Here is a 17,309-nt window from a genome sequence, read left to right as displayed (position 1 = left end):
AGGTGGCAATAATGGGTGGCATGTGGCACATCACGATTTATTTTACAAATTATCTTCAAAAGTCTATTTCTTCACAAAAGTACACGCAGTTCAGACTGGGTTTAAGGGTTTTTAAATAACGTACACCATTCCTAACACTTCTTGCATTGCGTGGAGGAGCCTTCTTAATTGCAGAGCCATGAAGTGCATCAAACTGAAGAAAACGAAATAAAAGTTAACCCAGATAATGCACCACCGTCTTCTTATTTTCATTTACCTCGGCGTTGCTTGTCATGCCCCAGCACTTCACTTCTTTGAGTCATCTCATCGAGAAAAATTACAAAGTTTTCTAAAGTTGGGCAAATTTGCAAATAAAATGGTTGTAAATGAGGGAAATACCAGCGATTATGGAATTGACATGTCATCCTTCATTACGACCAACCAACTAATGCTCGGCTCATTTATTTGTTGACATATCACTGTTATCATGATGCACACTGAATCTTTCATATCTCTCTAGTAGTCTGCCTAATTTTACAATTTTGGAGACTCTGAAAATTGTCTCGACTTACTCACTTTGCATGTAAAGCAGCCACAACAAAGTGTACACTTAATCATATACATAAGCACTCTGATTCTCTAGATCAAATTGCTGTCATCAAGTTTTATCATTTTCTCAGACTTTCCCCATAATATATAAAAACTGTCATATCGCAATTCATGATAACCACTCGAGCGTAGAAAGGGTTGTATTTGATTTGATATTTTTAAAGTCCAATGATACAGGAAAATTAAATCTAAATATGAAAGAGATAATTTCTGCATGCATTGCATTTTTTTGGGATTTACCATACTTCCTGTGCACACACAAGGTAGAAATTTAGGTAGGTTTGCATACAATCTTATAAACAGTTTGGTATTTTGAATAAATATTTTAATTGAAGAGCCACAAATTGACTGCTCTGATTCAACAAGAGACCATATTAATACATTATTGACAACAACAATTGTCTGCTTTTTTGGCAATTGTGAGACTAGAGTCGATTGTATTTCATTCGTTAAGAAATTTGTACTTGATTCAATTCGGATGAAGTGGAACATTCGTTTTACTTTCAAATACGTAGATTCAGCAAAATTGAAAGCCTTTTAAAAATAAACTCTCAAACTGCTCAGTATTATTGATTACCTAAATACATACGACACTAATATGAATAGTTAGTTAGTTAGTGCAGGATTTAGATTGAGAACACACATTTAACCGAATTGCATACCATTACACTCAATGTCTGCCAGTCGTCGTTGTCAACTTTGTGAAGTTATGTATAGTTAGTTAATACGAATGCTTTAACGCTGCATGAAATTTAAGTAAATGAGCTGAAAAGCTAAATTTAAATGGGAGCAGAGCACAGGATGTTTGAACGAGCTCATTTTCTCTACTAAATAACAATAACTGCCGTGTTGTTGACGGTAAAAGGTAGTTGTAATTTATATGTAGCTTGTAAGTACATTTATTTTATCAAAGTTAATAAATTGATACTCGGCACGAGAACTGTCAGAATTTATGGAAATGTAGAACTGCAGTGGAAGAATGATGAATTAAGTGATGCTAAAATATTGTGATCAAATGACCGGATATCGAGAAAAGTTGCGCAACAAAGGATTTGCATGTGTCAATTTCAAATAAAATGCTTCGTGCTTTTAACACACTTAGCGTCCATATTAGAACATTGTACAAATCCGACTCAATTTTATGCAGGTTGCGTGTTACGTGCAGTAAATTCTGATCAGTTTAATGAGAAAGGGTATGGCAAGTGGTCGCGGACTGTCTGCGGAAGGATCCGCATATATGCCAACCCTAAAAGAACTGAACCAATTTCCAGATTTCAAACGGAAATACAAAATTGACGACAAACTCGAAGTCAAAATACAGCATGATCATGCTTGGTATTTACGAATTATCTTTGATTTGATTTAGTAGGCGACTTATGACGGATTGCTCCGTCATAGTCACCCGGACAAAAACATATATTTTTCTCTATCTCAACTGGAGGAGTCGAATACATATTACAACTCTTCTGGTCAAGCTCAACTCCACAGAGGACAAAATGTGGTCAAATTTTACTCTAATTTATCTTCCACCGGAACATAATTTAACTCGAAATCATGTTTCAAATTGTGTAAGAATTATTCTAGAAATAGATAATGCAAGAAAATTTTCATTTGTGCACTTATTGTAATATAGTTATCGTATTTCTATATTTTGTGAAATGATCACAGCATATAGTGAGACGAGACGAGTGAGACGACAAGTGAGCTCTTTTCTTTTTAAGAAATAAAAATAAAAATATTTGTTTTGTCAAATAATATCTGTTTCATAATAACAAAACAACAATCCCGTGCGGCTGGTAAAAGAACAATTACCGGATGAACATACTTACAGTGTCGGACAGATGTCTACGTCCACATAGTCGCGTCAATTTCATTTTCAAATTGTCACTGAACTACTGAACCAATTTTCATCATTGATATATCAAATTCTCACAAATTTAACGTAATTTCATAAAACATATGAGTTATTTCTGAAAATTCTGGGAAAACTGAGAATCATAGTGCAGACCGAGAGAGGATGAAATTTGAGCGGACAAAAGTCTACGTCCACTTCACTTTAATTGTCAACAACAAAAATCTCTCCAATTTATAAAATCAGGTAACTTAATAAATCTATCAATAACATATGCCGCCAATATTAATTTTTAAATAATTTTCTTCCAGAAAAATATGATGGCGTCGACACGCAAGGAAATTCCTATCGCTATTCGAGATCTTGTCATTCAGGACTGGAAGGGTGGACAAAAAGGGGGCTGTCGCAGAGACAAATATGGACCAAGTATAAATTAGCAAGGACAACCATCCAGACAATCATTAAGAACTTTAAAGCTAATGGTTCAGTCCAAAACAAGGTCAGAAGTGGTCGAAAACCCATTTTGGCTCACCGAGAAGTACGCCACGTGCTCAACAAAGTCAACGTTACACCCTCACTTAGTGCTCCAAAGCTATCTACCGAGATCACGGAGATGTTCGACAAACAAGTTAGTCCTAGGACCATCCAAAGAACACTGAACAAGGGAAATTTGAAATCCCACAGAGCAGTCCGGAAGCCTCTTATTGTACCGAGGAATGCAACCAAACGAGTGAAGTTTGCCAGAGACCACATTTCCAAGCCACAAACATTCTGGGACATATTTTATGGACTGACGAGTCAAAGTTCAATGTCTTTGGGTCAGATGGGCGTCGTAGAGTGTGGAGATATCCAAAAGAAGCGTTGAATCCAAAAAATCTCAACCCCACAGTTAAGCACGGCGGCGGGTCGGTAATGGTGTGGGGATGCATGGCTTCAAGTGGGGCAGGAAAAATGGAATTTGTTGACGGAATTATGGACCAATACAAGTACCAGGGAATACTTGACCGTAATATCAAGGAATCTGTTCGAAAACTTGGACTTGGACGACGATTTGTCTTCCAACAAGACAACGATCCGAAACACTCTGCCAAGTCCACCATGGAATACTTCAAGAAAAAAAAATTTCGAAGCTAGAATGGCCTCCCCAATCTCCAGACTTGAATCCCATTGAGCATCTGTGGGACCACATTGAAAGAGAAATAAGAAAACAATCTTTTTCAGGAATTCCGGGCCTAAAATCCAGAATTCTTGAAGTTTGGGAAACCATTTCTGAAGATGTGACCAAGAATTTGGTAAACTCTATGACTCGACGCCTTGAATCCGTCCTTAAAGCGAACGGAGGCCCAACCAAATATTAAAAATTAATTGTTATAACATTCCTTATAAATTACAGTTTTTTTTGTATGTTTTCTCTGACTGGACGTTGACTTTTGTCCATCCAATTGTTTTCATTTTGAATTAAAATACATCTCTGGCCTAAAATAAATTTTTTAGCGGAAAACTAATAATGTGCTATGAAATTACGTTAAATTTGTGAGAATTTGATATATCAATGATGAAAATTGGTTCAGTAGTTCAGTGACAATTTGAAAATGAAATTGACGCGACTATGTGGACGTAGACATCTGTCCGACACTGTACATAAGTACGGTTTGCCCAACTAAATAAATTGACGTTCGGCACGAGCATAGATCGTAGAACGAGTAATAAAATGTAGAATTGCAGCATGACTAGAGATGAAGGAGGCTAAAAAATACTGTATTGGAATCGTAAAAATATAATATAATAAAATCGGTCGTATAGAAAAACTTCTTATCGAAATCGTACCTAATATTATGTGGTGTAAAAATAATGACGTGCAAAATCTTGGTACTTTTTTAGTTGGCTTTATTTCCGTTTCTCAATGTGACACGAAAGACGTGGACTTGCATAATGCTTTACACAATCGGATAATTCACCTCGCACTGATTATTGTTGATTTAAACCATGATTAAGCTCTCATTAATAGAAGATTATTACTTCTAATTTAGAAGTTCTAAACATAATTTGATGCTTTATTTACAAGTTGGGTTATTGTGGTTTGGCATAGTAAATAAGTCGTTTGGATTATAATGGATTGTCCCCATAAAAATGTGGACATGAGAGGTTCGAAAAACTTGGGGACAGCTTTCGAGCACCGCTTCCTCCGCACTCTATCGCCCAGCGCAACCTGGCACGTGACGACGATTTCCAATTTACAGCGCTTCTCTTGCCCCATCCACTTTTGTTTGGTTGGCCAAAGGCCATATTACACAACTCATCCACCACAACCGAGTAGTGGGAACTTTGTTCACGTATATTATTCTCCGTCGTGCTTTTCTCAATCACTAAATTACCACTGTTGCTGAACTCTTATCTTTTTCCAAGCTACTACGAAATTAACACGAAATTGTACTGCCAGTCCTCATCCTGACCAGAAAAGTAGCAAGGAGGACACAAAAGCAAGAAAGATAAAGTTCATCAGCAGTCAGTAGAAAATCATTATTCGTCCAATTAAATTTTCCTAAAAATTATAATGTGCTTTAAAAAAAATACGTAAATTTGAAATTTAAGTGTACCTGGAAGTTATTTAATTTTAACAAAATTTCAAGCGAGTTATTAATAATAATAATAGTAATCAGAAAATAAGTAAAACTCCAATAGCTTCGTGGTAAGTGGGTGTGCATTGTTTTGGAAATTTGTAACATATTTTGCCTGGTTGTTTAAATTGTAATGTGAATTATAAGTAAGTTAAGCTATACTAGGTTAGTTGGAAGTTTTAATTGTAGAGTTAATTTTAAATTAGCTGAATCTATTGAATCATTGTTCAATTGTTAGGTTGGTGGAGGTCACTGCAGCTTTGCAAAGCAAATGTGTGATTGTTTTTATAACAATTGTTTATGTGCCATTAGTTGAGCTATAAAATTATTTGTAAACTCGTCCAATTGAAACCGTTATGTAGGAATCATGAATTATCGATTGATTTAGACGAGTTCGAATCAAGAATATTGCAAATATTGAGATTAGAAAGGACAAAATTTAGAAGAATAGATTTCTTAGTGCAAGCTAGTTTATAAAGGTTGATTAAAATAGTAATTAGATTACGATTTATGTATAATTTTTTATTTCTTTTTGTACAGATGGATTTGGGGGAAGAAATGGATGATCAGGACCAGGAGCCAGTAGACTTTTCCAGTCCTGAAAGTCCTGCGTCTCCATTTTCTCCAGGGCCCTCAGTGGAAACGCCACTGCCTATCTTATCGTTCTACAACAAGTCAATCACTGCAGAGAAGTTAGCAGATTTAAGCGTCAGCGACTTGTATGAATATTGGATGCAAAAATTTGAAAGTGGGCAACTCAATGAACAATCCACCCTGGAAATGATGAGAGAATATTGGATAAAAATTGTTCCTCATGTGTATAAACTGGAGGCTAATCAAGACTGTCTGGCACCATTTAAGGAAGCTGAAGATATGGTAGAAAAATTCTTGATTGAACCATTAGCGTGGTTTTTAACTCAAAGTGAATGTAGCTCAGATTTCCTTACGCAGGTACAATATTCTTGTGAAAATTTTGACCAAGGAGCAAAAAATTATACATATGTCTAATAATTTGAACGTTTTTATGAAATATTTTATAGTATCTTGCGGTGCGAGACAATCCTCCTACTGTTTGCGGTCGAGTATTTCAAGTGGGCGAAGCAACCTACTCTTGTCGACAATGCGGAATGGATCCCACGTGTGTTCTTTGTGCTGATTGTTTTAAAGACTCAGAGCATAAGACTCACAAGTGAGCTTATAGTGATTAAATATAGCAGTTGTTTTATAGAGAAGATACACTGTTGGGTAATGATTAAATTCTTTCCGTTTCTGCAGGTATAAGATAGCTACGTCTGCTGGAGGAGGATACTGTGATTGTGGTGATCCAGAAGCATGGCGAAGTCATGTGCATTGTAAATCTCACACGCCAAATCCTCACAAATTCAAGGACGATAAGAATGAGCAGCATGAGGGATTCGATAAAAGAGCCAGATTGATACTTCCCGCATTACTTTTATATTCGTTTGAACTCACTGCTAACGAATTAGATCGTCACTTGCCGTCCTCCTTGACACTTCATGAGGATAAAAACGCTGATGACCAAATTGGATATCCCTTGTTTTGCACAGTCCTCTATAATGATGAAACCCATACTTTCGATCTTGTCATCCAAACCCTAACACGTGCTCTTCAATGCAGTAAGAAAGATGCGATTGAATTTGCAACCACCATTGATCGCGAGGGAAGAAGTATTGTAAAAGTCGGTGGGTTTAATGTGAGTTGTAGATATTTTTATCATATTATCTGTTCTGAAATGGTTGAGTTTGTATGCTTATCGATTACTTGAATCTATTTCCAACAGCAATGTCATGAGGCTCAAAAAATAATCGAGCGAAATACCGCTGGAAGGGGTCCCAACACAAAGTCATTAAAATGTTCTGTGGTAAAACGAGAGGTTGTTCAGCATCAAGCGTTTGCTCTACGATTACTCTCATGGGTTGAAGTCCTATGTACACATAGTCTGTCGATACGAACGATAGTTCAAAACGTGTTCTATTGCAAAGGGGTAAGTTTAAGACTTACAAATTTAGTGCAGTCGATCTGTATATTTATATAAGCACATAACTCATTTCCTGATTCTTATATTTTTACAGGAAGGGTTGGTTCTTTGCTCTGATACGTCAAAGAATGCGTGGCTCGTGGATGCCGTTATGTTAAATGACACGAAATTGTGGAAGGCTGCCCGCAGTTGTTGGCACAGGTTGATTATTGCTGGTCTTTTAAAAGAGTATGATTCAAAGAAGACGTTTGCGGAGGTGTTTACTCGGGAATACGCTTCAACTATGGATGATTTTATTCGAGATGACCACGATCATTCGTATTCCGTCACTTCCTTATCCGTCCAAATTTTTACAGTACCTTCAATTGCTCATTTTCTTGTTGAAAACCAAGATGTTATTTACACTATACTTCGTGTGCTGCTTGCACAATGTGACTCAAGGGTTAATGCAGGTAATACTGAATAAAAAATTGTATTTATGTACGTCATACATATTTAATATTATTATTATTGGTAACGTTTTGTGGGTTTATTTGTTAGCTGGTAAACTAGAGTTTGATAGAGGTGCTGTCGTTGCTACAACATCCTTCAAGCGGACCAATTTCGCCATCCTAGACTTGAAGTACATTCTGACAAATCCTCCCATTTCTTGGTCTGCATTAATGGTCAAGAATTTCACTAATGGAATTGACTCGTTTTTAAAGTTCTTGTCGTATATGCAGGTGTGTTGTAATTTAATATCTTAATTTGTATTTATATCACCCATATTCAATCGTTGATACAATAAAAGATGCCTTTCTTTGTTCGTTAGGAAATGGATTCTGTAACTCGACAAGTTGGACAGCACATGGAATACGAACCGGAGTGGGAGTCAGCTTTCAATCTGCACATAAAATTACAGCCAGTGGTTCAGTTATCATTGGAATGGTGTGGATTAAATAAGCCTGTGTTCATACGTGCCTTCAGGTTTGCATATATTTACAACATTAGAATTAATGAATCATTAACTTAACGTAACATCAAGGTTAAACTTGTTAGCTAATTGTCCAATACTTTTATTTGTATGCATTTTCAGACATTGTCTCCACGATCTTTCAAAGGCTTACGAAGTTCTGAAATCAAAGTCTACAACACTTGAACTTGCCAACCATTCAGCTACTTGTTATGTTTACGACGTTGCCACACAGCCTGTCTCTGTACACCTGCCATTAACGAGATATTTTTCGGGATTATATCTCCACTTGCAAGCATTTGAGTTGGATTTTTTCTCTTCAGAATTTAACCTCACTGAAAAGCCGGTTCCAGAAATGATAATGGAACCTGCACTGCGAACACAAGTGCTGATTGCTCAGGTTAGGATATTAGGAGATTTACTACTGTAGCTACATTCCCTTGGTTTTATCGCTATTTATATGCTGTAAAATTTATAGGTAAATGCATCAATGTGGAAGCGAAATGGATATGCCCTTCTGAACCAGCTTTACTTTTACCACAATGTTCGTTGTCGGGCTGACATGCTCGATAAGGATATTATTACCTTGCAAATTTCTGCGTCTGTTATTGAAAGCAATGAATTCCTAATTCATGTAATTAATCGATTTGGATTGTACCAATGGATCCTCACGGGATTTGATGAGAAGGTATGCAATCTAGCGTTTTTACTAAATACGTTTCTTATGAATATGAGTTGTAACTCATTCAATAAATAAAAATCAGGCACTGAAACCAGAAGGTCAAGAAGAAGATTTTAGCAAGTATTTGGGTACCTTGACTGAGGAATTCCTTGGTCTCTTAATTACGCTGGTTTCTGCTCGATTTACGCCGGGAGTTGGTCAAGTAAGTTTTGCTAAATAAATCATTCCCGTTAAACCATTTATAAATAATAAGTACACTGCATTTGTTACTTCCTTTTACAGGTCGAAAGAGCCAATACCATTAAAAAGGAAGTTATTCAACAACTCTGCATCGAACCGATGACTCACTCAATGCTAAACAAATCGCTTGTGGAAAATGTGAATTTAGAAACGGGTCTTGAACTTGTGATACATGAAGTAGCAAATCAAAAAGGTCCCACCCCACAACGGTCATCCGTTGTTTACGAACTAAAACCAGGTAAGAAATTGGCCATGTCATGGCGCGTGTGTGTTATGTTTTACACAACGGTGAAACGCATATGTAGGTAATTCTATAATTTTATTTAATGTCCACAGAGTTTTACGACGATTATGACGTGTACCACTACCATTATACAAGGGAAGAAATGTCAAAGGCTGAAGAAAGTCAGCGAGCAAGGAAGAAGGCTGCCAAAGAGCCAGAAATATTTCCACCTCCAAAGTTGCCTCCGTTTACTCAGATGTTCGATATGTTGGTCAACTTTTTACAATGTGACATATTTTTACATGTAATTGGTCTGGTGCTAAACAAGTAAGTTATTCATTATTTTTTTAACTTGTTGCTAATTTAAATTTTCACCTGTATTAATGTGCATGCAATTTATGATGTATAGGAGTCTTCAAAAGTCGAATCGTAACATCAACGAATCCTTAGTTCGGAAGGCACTGCATCTACTTGGGCATGGCCTTAATGAAGAAATTGCTCGGAATAAGAGGGAAGCGGGACATTACTTCCAATTTACTCATAATGCAGCTCGTTGGAATATTTTTGAAATTCTGGATAAAATGTTGCAAGATTCGGCTTTAAATCATCATCACAAGATGATTTTATGGCTCCGCAATCAGCACAGTGCAATCAAGCCTGATACATTTGAGACTCAGGCACCCTTAGTTGCTCAACCCGATGAAGAGGTAAAAAACTATACAACTATAGGAAATAGGATTAAAACTCTATCATGTTTAGAGTTAATAATTTGTGTTGTAATTTTGCAGGAGGAGAAGAAGCGAAAAGCAGAATTAATTAAGGAGGCGAAGGAAAAGATGATGGCTAAAATGGCTGCAGCTCAGAAAAAATTTATGTTGGTGAACAAAGACTTATTTTCTGAAGGTGGGTGAATAGGAAGAATATTTTGAATATATAAAATATATAGAATATTTTGTTCTATGCATTTGTAAACTACTCTTTAATTAATTTAATTACAACTTTACCTTTATTTCCAGAAAAAATTGGTGCTGAATTTGGGGAGGACGAGTTGGGAATCAATTGCGATACTGACATGAACCCTGTAGATACCATTGGGGTTGGACCTCGCAAACAAAATCCTACTCATTTGCCAGATGAAAAGTGCGTATTTATGATTTGTAATATTATTTACCTATAGTTGATGCTAATATATGGCAATGCTACTAAGCAATGAATGTTTTGTGACTCACAAAAGGTATATCTGCATTTTGTGTCAAGAAGAACAAAACTTAGCAATTGGAAATAAGCGCTTCGTTTTAGCGTGTTTCATCCAAAGATCGACCATGATGTCACAATATAGAGACAAGTTAATTGAAGAATCCACAAATGAATATCAGGGGACCAGACAAAACGAAATTTCTGCAGTAGAATTGATTAACCCACTTTACCTCAATCCCAACCTCAACACTTCCTCTGTAATGACAACATGTGGTCATATAATGCACGATCATTGTTGGTCAAGCCATATGGACACGGTTGTGAACAAGGAACGTCGACGTCCATATCGGTATGCTCAAATTTTATGAAAACATTACGGTTGTATGAAATGTCTGTCAACTAATTGAACATTTCAAATTCATCATGATTTAGGCTAAGACACCCACTTAGCTTTGATGTCGACAAACTAGAGTGGTTATGCCCAATGTGTGAAAGTATTTGCAATGCTGCACTTCCCATGGCCGTCCATCTGTCAAGAATGTATAATTTTTCGAGTGATTCTGCTTCAGAACCGGATAAATACCAGACAGAACCTTCTGGCTCATTTGATGTTTGGATGCATGGGATGCAGCTAGTGGTTCAGAACAAAGTCGTGTCAAAGAAGATGACTGCAACTGATGAGTATGATTCGTGGGCAAAAATCCGTTATGGGAGTTCCGACGATAATGTCATGTTTGGCCTAACGTCATCATCAAAGACCTTAATTGCTGGTACAATGGAACCCGATGACGGGGAGCATTTCTTGAAACATTGCCGAAGCCGTTCATATTTAGCCGATAGTGAGCACACCGTAAACAAATGGTTATATTCGGGATTTCATCCAATCTTTACAACCTTTATGATTAGAAATTATAATGTAATTCGATAAAATATAAATCACAACATTTTTTATCGTTCTAGTAAGTTTTTGGTCTATCTAATAATTTAATTTAACAGGCTGCACTATGCATTGAGTTGCCAAGAGAAGACGATTTCCGGCTGCTACTTTCGATATGGAATTGTCTTGCTTTCACCATCGTGTCTTCGGAGGCGTTTCATCGAGACCAGAATCTACCCTTCTTTGGTGATCAGGTTCCACTGCGACGAAATATTGGAATCAAGTACTTAACAAGAGCTTGTGCCGTTAACTCTGATCGTAATGGGTATTGGATCGAGGTAAGATGACACTTTTTAAACTTTTCATCTTATATGATTACACTATTGGGAGATCGATAAACGCAATATTACTCAATTCTTTTAGTACTCGAGAACGTTCGCAATTAGGATTCTTACCACATTACTAAATAATCGGCAACAGGATCCCACCTTGTTTGAGTGTGATGCGTTTGGACTACTTGTGTATCTTACGTTCTCGATGCCAAGCTTGTTTGTTTATCCTGAGAACGCAGGGGCGGAAGGCACAACGGAGGAATCATCTTGGACAGGGGAATACTGTCAGCCTCCATGTGGGAATCTTATTGTAAGAAATGTTCATATAATCATTATATCTCATAGTTTATTGTTAGTTATATTAGTTACAACAAAGAATTATTTTAAAACAATGAATTTCAGGATCATCACATTCTCCGTCTGTTGTACATGTATCATGTCACTCAAATTCTGCTCTCCATTGATTTTTCGCATTGTCTAAGAGAGCCTGAACAAGACAAAGTAGTAGAACCAACTCCTCCGTGTCCCAATACTCCTAGTTCCGAAGAGCCAATGGAAACTGACACAGAACCAAGTTCTTCTCAATTTGTTTCGCGAAAAGAGTACATCTTTGGCAGAATTTGGCAAAGAGCAAAAAAAGAAAATGTGCCATGGGATGAAATGTCGAAAGTAGACTGCGACGCTGTTTGGATAGCTGTGCAGCAGGCATCGTGAGTTATACTATATAGTTTTTATATTTCTAGTACAGGTTAATTAAGTGGTTATTGAAAATCCTATACTAATTAATGCTTCATTTTCAGTGTACCATTTCTACGCTGTTGTGCCAAGTTTTATGAAAGTCTGTCAGGAATTGCTCCTCCACCAGAACTTGAGACTGTCGATTCGTCATTCGATTATTTAATCAAGTATTTAGATTTACCAAAAGAATTCGAAGCGTTGTTCGTATCTTTAATTGATTGGCAATTGCCGTACAAGTAAGTTGGAAATGCTTTAATAATAATTCTTATTTATTTTCTGTAAAACTCATATTGCCTCTTACCAAATTTGTAGATGGGCTAGTCATCCTCGCACTCCTAAAATTTTAGAAACGGTTTTGCCAGTTGATGCCCGAAAATATCCTTTAGACCTTGGAGGATTAAGTTATGAGTATCTCCCAAGAATTTTGGTTGTGAAATATCCACGGATGTTATCATCCTTAACCCCTTTACCTGAGGACTATACTGAATTGATCAACATGGTCTCTAATTTTACTTGCAAAAACTCTAAAACTCTCGACTCTAGAACTCCAACAATGTGTCTCGTCTGCGGAACTATCCTTTGTTCGCAGGTATGACTATGGATTTTTAGCATATATTTTCACCATCTACAAGTACGTATGTAGCTGCTTAACATGATACTCTTCATGTACACAGAGCTATTGCTGTCAACGAGAAATAAAACCAAATTTTGTAATTGGATCGTGTATGTATCACGCAAACTACTGCGGGGGTGGATCCGGTATCTATCTACGAATTAGAGAATGCAAACTCTTTTTAACTCACGGTCAAAACAGAGGTGAGGATCATTCTCCAAAGAATATGCAAATGAAATTTGTTTGTATCTAACAATTCTATGCATAAACTCAGGATGCTTCTTGCCCCCACCTTACCTGGACGAGTATGGAGAACCAGATCAAGGACTTCGTCGTGGAAATCCGTTAAAATTGTCAATAGAAAAATACGAAGCGTTGCGCAAACTGTGGGTACAACATGCTATCCCTGAAGAAATTGCTCGTACAACTGAACATAGTGTCACTGCTGCGGGAACAGAGTGGCAATACCTTTGATTACGCTGACGTTAAACATGTAGAATCGTTTCCATCCAACTACTACAACCCATCGATCGTCGCATGTAGCTATTAGTACTTAATAGATCACGTATGAAGGTTCTGCATTGCATTATTCATTATTTAAATTAGTTCGCTTGAATCTCCAAATTCACAATAAATAACAAAATCAGTGTTGTTGTCAGCTAACCTTTTTTCTCCAAATTGCAAATTTTCATTCGCTTTAGTTAAGTTTATCACAACGCACTGTGATTTTTAAATCAAATGCAATGAAACTAGTATTGTATAAATTTTAACCAGTTTAAATCATGGAAGAGGATATTAAATTTCTGGGCATGTTTTAGGCACAATCGCCTAGTTTTAAATCTTTTAGTATTATTATTGGTTTTATCATCATTTATTTAGTTGTAGTGTTTTTATTTCAAAATGAAATATGTATCCCTCTCCTGAAATTTCTCATAAAAGGATCCCCGAAACCAAGAAGACTGCTACATTTTCAACCTTCTTAGTGTTATCTGGCAGTAACATTATAAAACGGAAATGTACTCTGTCGAGCTATGATTTCGTCGAACATGTCGAAAATACTCGTTTTAGGAATGGAAATAGAGTTACATTTTCTATGCGGATACAGAAAAGGTGTGTGCTTGCATGAAATACATAACTAATATGTACGGTATGTAATAATAAATTTTAACCTATAAAGTTATCACGTTGTGTGCTCTGCATAAATTGTTATGCAAAAGTTTGAAATACAAACAAACACTTACTGATGCGCTGCTACATTTTATTGGGTACTCGATTATACGCACCGGCGAGAGTTCTAACCATGAATTTTGATGATATTTATTACTCTATCTTGAAAGGAATAGAATTAAATTAAAAATGCAATATAGTTAGATTTTAAAAAAATACTTGGTAAAAATGAGAAATATCATATGTTGGAAAAAAATATACGAATCGGAAGTAACGCTTATGTAATAAACGGATACATACATACGTACACTTGGTTCAAATTGTCGGTGCTTTTTTTACTCATATCATTTGCATAAATAAGTAATGGAATTATACGATTTGATTTTCATCTTTAACTTGATGTTTATTTGTTTACGAAAACTTGTCAGCAGATCACATATATTTTAAATTAGTTACGTTTTTAACATCATATAAGTTACCCATTCATTAATTTTGTTACTTTCTGATTTTATTGTTTGCATATATTTCAGACAAAAAAGTAAATAGAATTGTTGTTCTTATACGAGTTACAAGTAATGATTTTTACTCTTGGCCTTAAAATTAGTCCTTACGTGCTATGCGATATATTATGCGTCCGATCCTATTCTGGTGGTTTTTGTTGTCGTGTATGAATACATATTTTTATACTTTTGTACATACATTTTCTACCCTTAGATATGCTTACTTTACATACTTTTTAAAGTCTATATGGACACACAATATAAATACAGTTGGTTGGTTTTCAGCTCTAATACCTACTTTAATGACTATTTATGAAGTTGGCAACTCAGAAATAAAATACTTGATGACATTTTATAATTTCATATGTAGCAATTCTGCTGTACATTTATAAAAGGGGTTTAATAATTAATACTTAACTATAGTTATAAGCTTAGTTTTGTAGTTTATTAGCAAAGACGCGTAGCTCGCCTTAAAAAGCTAACTAGATCTCAATGCACAAAAAAGCAGTAGAAAGATGTGACAGAGAAAGTGCATTTCATGTCTTTGTTATCTTCGAGTAATTACTTTTCAATAGTTGGGAAGACCTCGGAGACCTTCACTCCTTGTATGAAAAGAGCTCAACAAACTGAAATGCAGACAATTTTCTTACCTCTACGATATATAAGCACACATTGATTGGCTTGAACGCAATAGTCACAATGAATGTGTTTTTGGAATAGGAGAAAGTAATTCAAAGATAACGAAAAGGTTTATGTATACAATTCCAGTTATAATAGTTTGTGATTGACATTGTTGATTGAAATATTGAATCTTAGTATACACTACTCTTAGTTCGTAGAAGTATGTAAATATGGTTGGTGGTTGAAAATAGAAATAGAAAATTTTATAAATTGTTTAAAAATAGTTGATGTGTAAGCTTTTGTTTAGTCTGTCTCGTTAGTCTGTCTTTAGAAATTAATTCTGGTAGCTACAACTTAACTAAGTCTTTAGATAGTGCGTCATTAGACTAAATTAATGACACGCCGAAGCACGGTTAACATTATTGGTATTATTTAAAGAATTTGGGATGTGTTTCAGGCAGTAGCGATATAATCTTTGTCAAGACTTGTTCGATCCATACTCCTGTTGTCCGACTCATTACTCTGGGGTCCAGAGTAGTTTGCTGCTTCTTGTAATCTCATCAGCATGTTCATCTGCAATAGGATTGTATAATTAGTGTTAAATGGTTGCAGAACAATTTAATGTGCTTATGTATTTAGATATAAAATGTACCAAAGGATCTTGTTGATCTCCATTAGATTCGCCTTTTGGAGTCTTTCCGGGAGAGTTGATTTCAGACTTTGTATCGTAACCAACGTCTTCGGGACGAAGCCTGCAATGGGTCATTGTTTTAGCCTCTGTACTAAATATGTAGGTTAAATGTCCTCAAATTTGACTACCTTAACAGGGAAGATTTTCCAGAACTCATGCTATGAGACTCTGTCCATGGGTAAGTTTGTAACAAATAGTAGCAAGGGTCTTCCCAAGATGATTTCTTCCCATAAAGTTGCAATCCTTCCTTCACCGCTTCCATGATGTATGGAACAATTGAATAGTGCCACAGATCTGTGAACCAGACTTGCGAATTGGCCACGTCGGTGGGACAAGATAGGAAAAGTCTGGGTCCAATCGTCACTTCGGATGAATTGTGAGTTTCCAGGAATTTGTTTATGTGCAGCCACACTTTTGGAATCCAATCCATCACTCGCGATAGCTCAAGGTTCTTGGCTCCATTCTGAACATCAGTATCGACCAAGCGTCGTTGGAGGTAACGGCTGAGAAGACCTTTCACTGGCTCCATGTGGTTTCCAAAGAGGACCCACCTGAGGAAATTCCAAATGAAATTAGTTATTAAATATTCATGTACAAATTCAAATAGACAATTTGCATACATAAGGTTATGCCAGCTATATTTTTGCATGTAAAGTATGTATGTGCAAATACCTAAAGTTATGATGCAGTTGCAAATTCGGGGTGGATGCGGTCGACTGCGTCATTGTTCCAATGATTACAGGACCACCGCTCTGTTTGGAATTGAGATATCCGCTAAAGACTTCTCCAAAACTAGAAACTTGGTGCAGGTTGTCGAGAATTATCACAGAAGGAAGTTCCGCACTTCCACTCTCACATTGATCCGCCAAGTTCGCCAAGTACTGTCGCAATTCCTTGCTATTTTTGTGATCAGCACTGAAAGTAGCGATAGCTTCGGGACACGGGTCCTTTCCACACCGAGCGACCAGATACTCCCCAATCTTTCGAGCGAGATACGACTTTCCTGTTCCACTTGGACCACAAAGGATTATTCTCCCGTGATCGGAGAGGAGGGTGATGTACCGCTGGAGTATGGATTTGGGTACCAAAGTTTCAAACGCGAGAGCGTCCAAACATCCAGCCGAACTCGCTCCTTTAAGGCAAACTCGTATTTTGGTAACATCTCCAACCAAATAGCCACACGGAAGAAGTTCAGGTTGAGGTCCTTCCTTGGAGCGCAAAACTTCTCCAACGTTGTAGCTCAGGATGGAATCAGCGCTCAATCCTACGTTAGAAATTGGATCAACGCGTCCCAAATATTCCTACACGGCACAAAACAACAGAAATTTTGTTAAAAATCAGAAAGAGTATTCACTCTCACGATAAGTGTGAGTAACGAAATTCATGCATGTGTACCTTGAAAGCTCGCTTAATCCTGTA

General features: G+C 36.6%; 2 protein-coding genes and 1 long non-coding RNA gene across 14 annotated transcripts in view; 1 reads left to right on the top strand and 2 right to left on the bottom strand.

The window, feature by feature from the left end:
- Positions 1-4,743: 4,743 nt before the first annotated feature.
- LOC110844663 (E3 ubiquitin-protein ligase UBR2) lies at positions 4,744-14,383 on the top strand. The gene is made up of 25 exons (XM_022090919.2): positions 4,744-5,129; positions 5,599-6,009; positions 6,099-6,247; positions 6,334-6,772; positions 6,860-7,063; positions 7,152-7,509; positions 7,598-7,779; positions 7,869-8,023; positions 8,133-8,409; positions 8,488-8,697; positions 8,774-8,893; positions 8,974-9,169; positions 9,268-9,481; positions 9,564-9,861; positions 9,943-10,057; positions 10,171-10,294; positions 10,389-10,700; positions 10,784-11,267; positions 11,348-11,566; positions 11,652-11,870; positions 11,963-12,270; positions 12,361-12,534; positions 12,611-12,887; positions 12,973-13,114; positions 13,186-14,383. The coding sequence occupies exons 2-25, from the start codon at positions 5,599-5,601 to the stop codon at positions 13,383-13,385; spliced, it is 5,787 nt and encodes a 1,928-aa protein (XP_021946611.1). The 5' UTR covers positions 4,744-5,129; the 3' UTR covers positions 13,386-14,383.
- On the bottom strand, positions 11,219-11,810 carry LOC118434507. Its single transcript, XR_004834085.1, has 2 exons — positions 11,684-11,810; positions 11,219-11,608 (listed from the first exon to the last, which is right to left on the bottom strand). It is a non-coding gene; the product is annotated as an uncharacterized LOC118434507 (long non-coding RNA).
- Positions 14,384-14,466: 83 nt separating the features above from the next.
- The window catches only part of LOC110843569 (protein sickie), a 163,378-nt gene continuing 160,535 nt past the window's right edge, over positions 14,467-17,309 (bottom strand). For all 12 annotated transcript variants that reach the window (XM_035848225.1, XM_035848229.1, XM_022089536.2 and 9 more), the window contains 5 exons: positions 17,286-17,304; positions 16,563-17,191; positions 16,019-16,441; positions 15,852-15,951; positions 14,467-15,772 (listed from right to left, as the gene is read on the bottom strand). In XM_035848225.1, coding sequence (XP_035704118.1) covers positions 15,653-15,772; positions 15,852-15,951; positions 16,019-16,441; positions 16,563-17,191; positions 17,286-17,304 — 1,291 coding nt within the window. In that variant the 3' untranslated portion in view covers positions 14,467-15,652. The remainder of the gene's footprint in view (positions 15,773-15,851; positions 15,952-16,018; positions 16,442-16,562; positions 17,192-17,285; positions 17,305-17,309) is intronic.

Source organism: Folsomia candida, unplaced genomic scaffold (assembly GCF_002217175.1).
Source record: "Folsomia candida strain VU population unplaced genomic scaffold, ASM221717v1 Fcan01_Sc002, whole genome shotgun sequence".
In the NCBI taxonomy this organism is placed as follows: domain Eukaryota; kingdom Metazoa; phylum Arthropoda; class Collembola; order Entomobryomorpha; family Isotomidae; genus Folsomia; species Folsomia candida.
The sequence above is the reverse complement of the archived record's forward strand: the minus strand, read 5'-3'. Positions and strand labels throughout refer to the sequence as shown.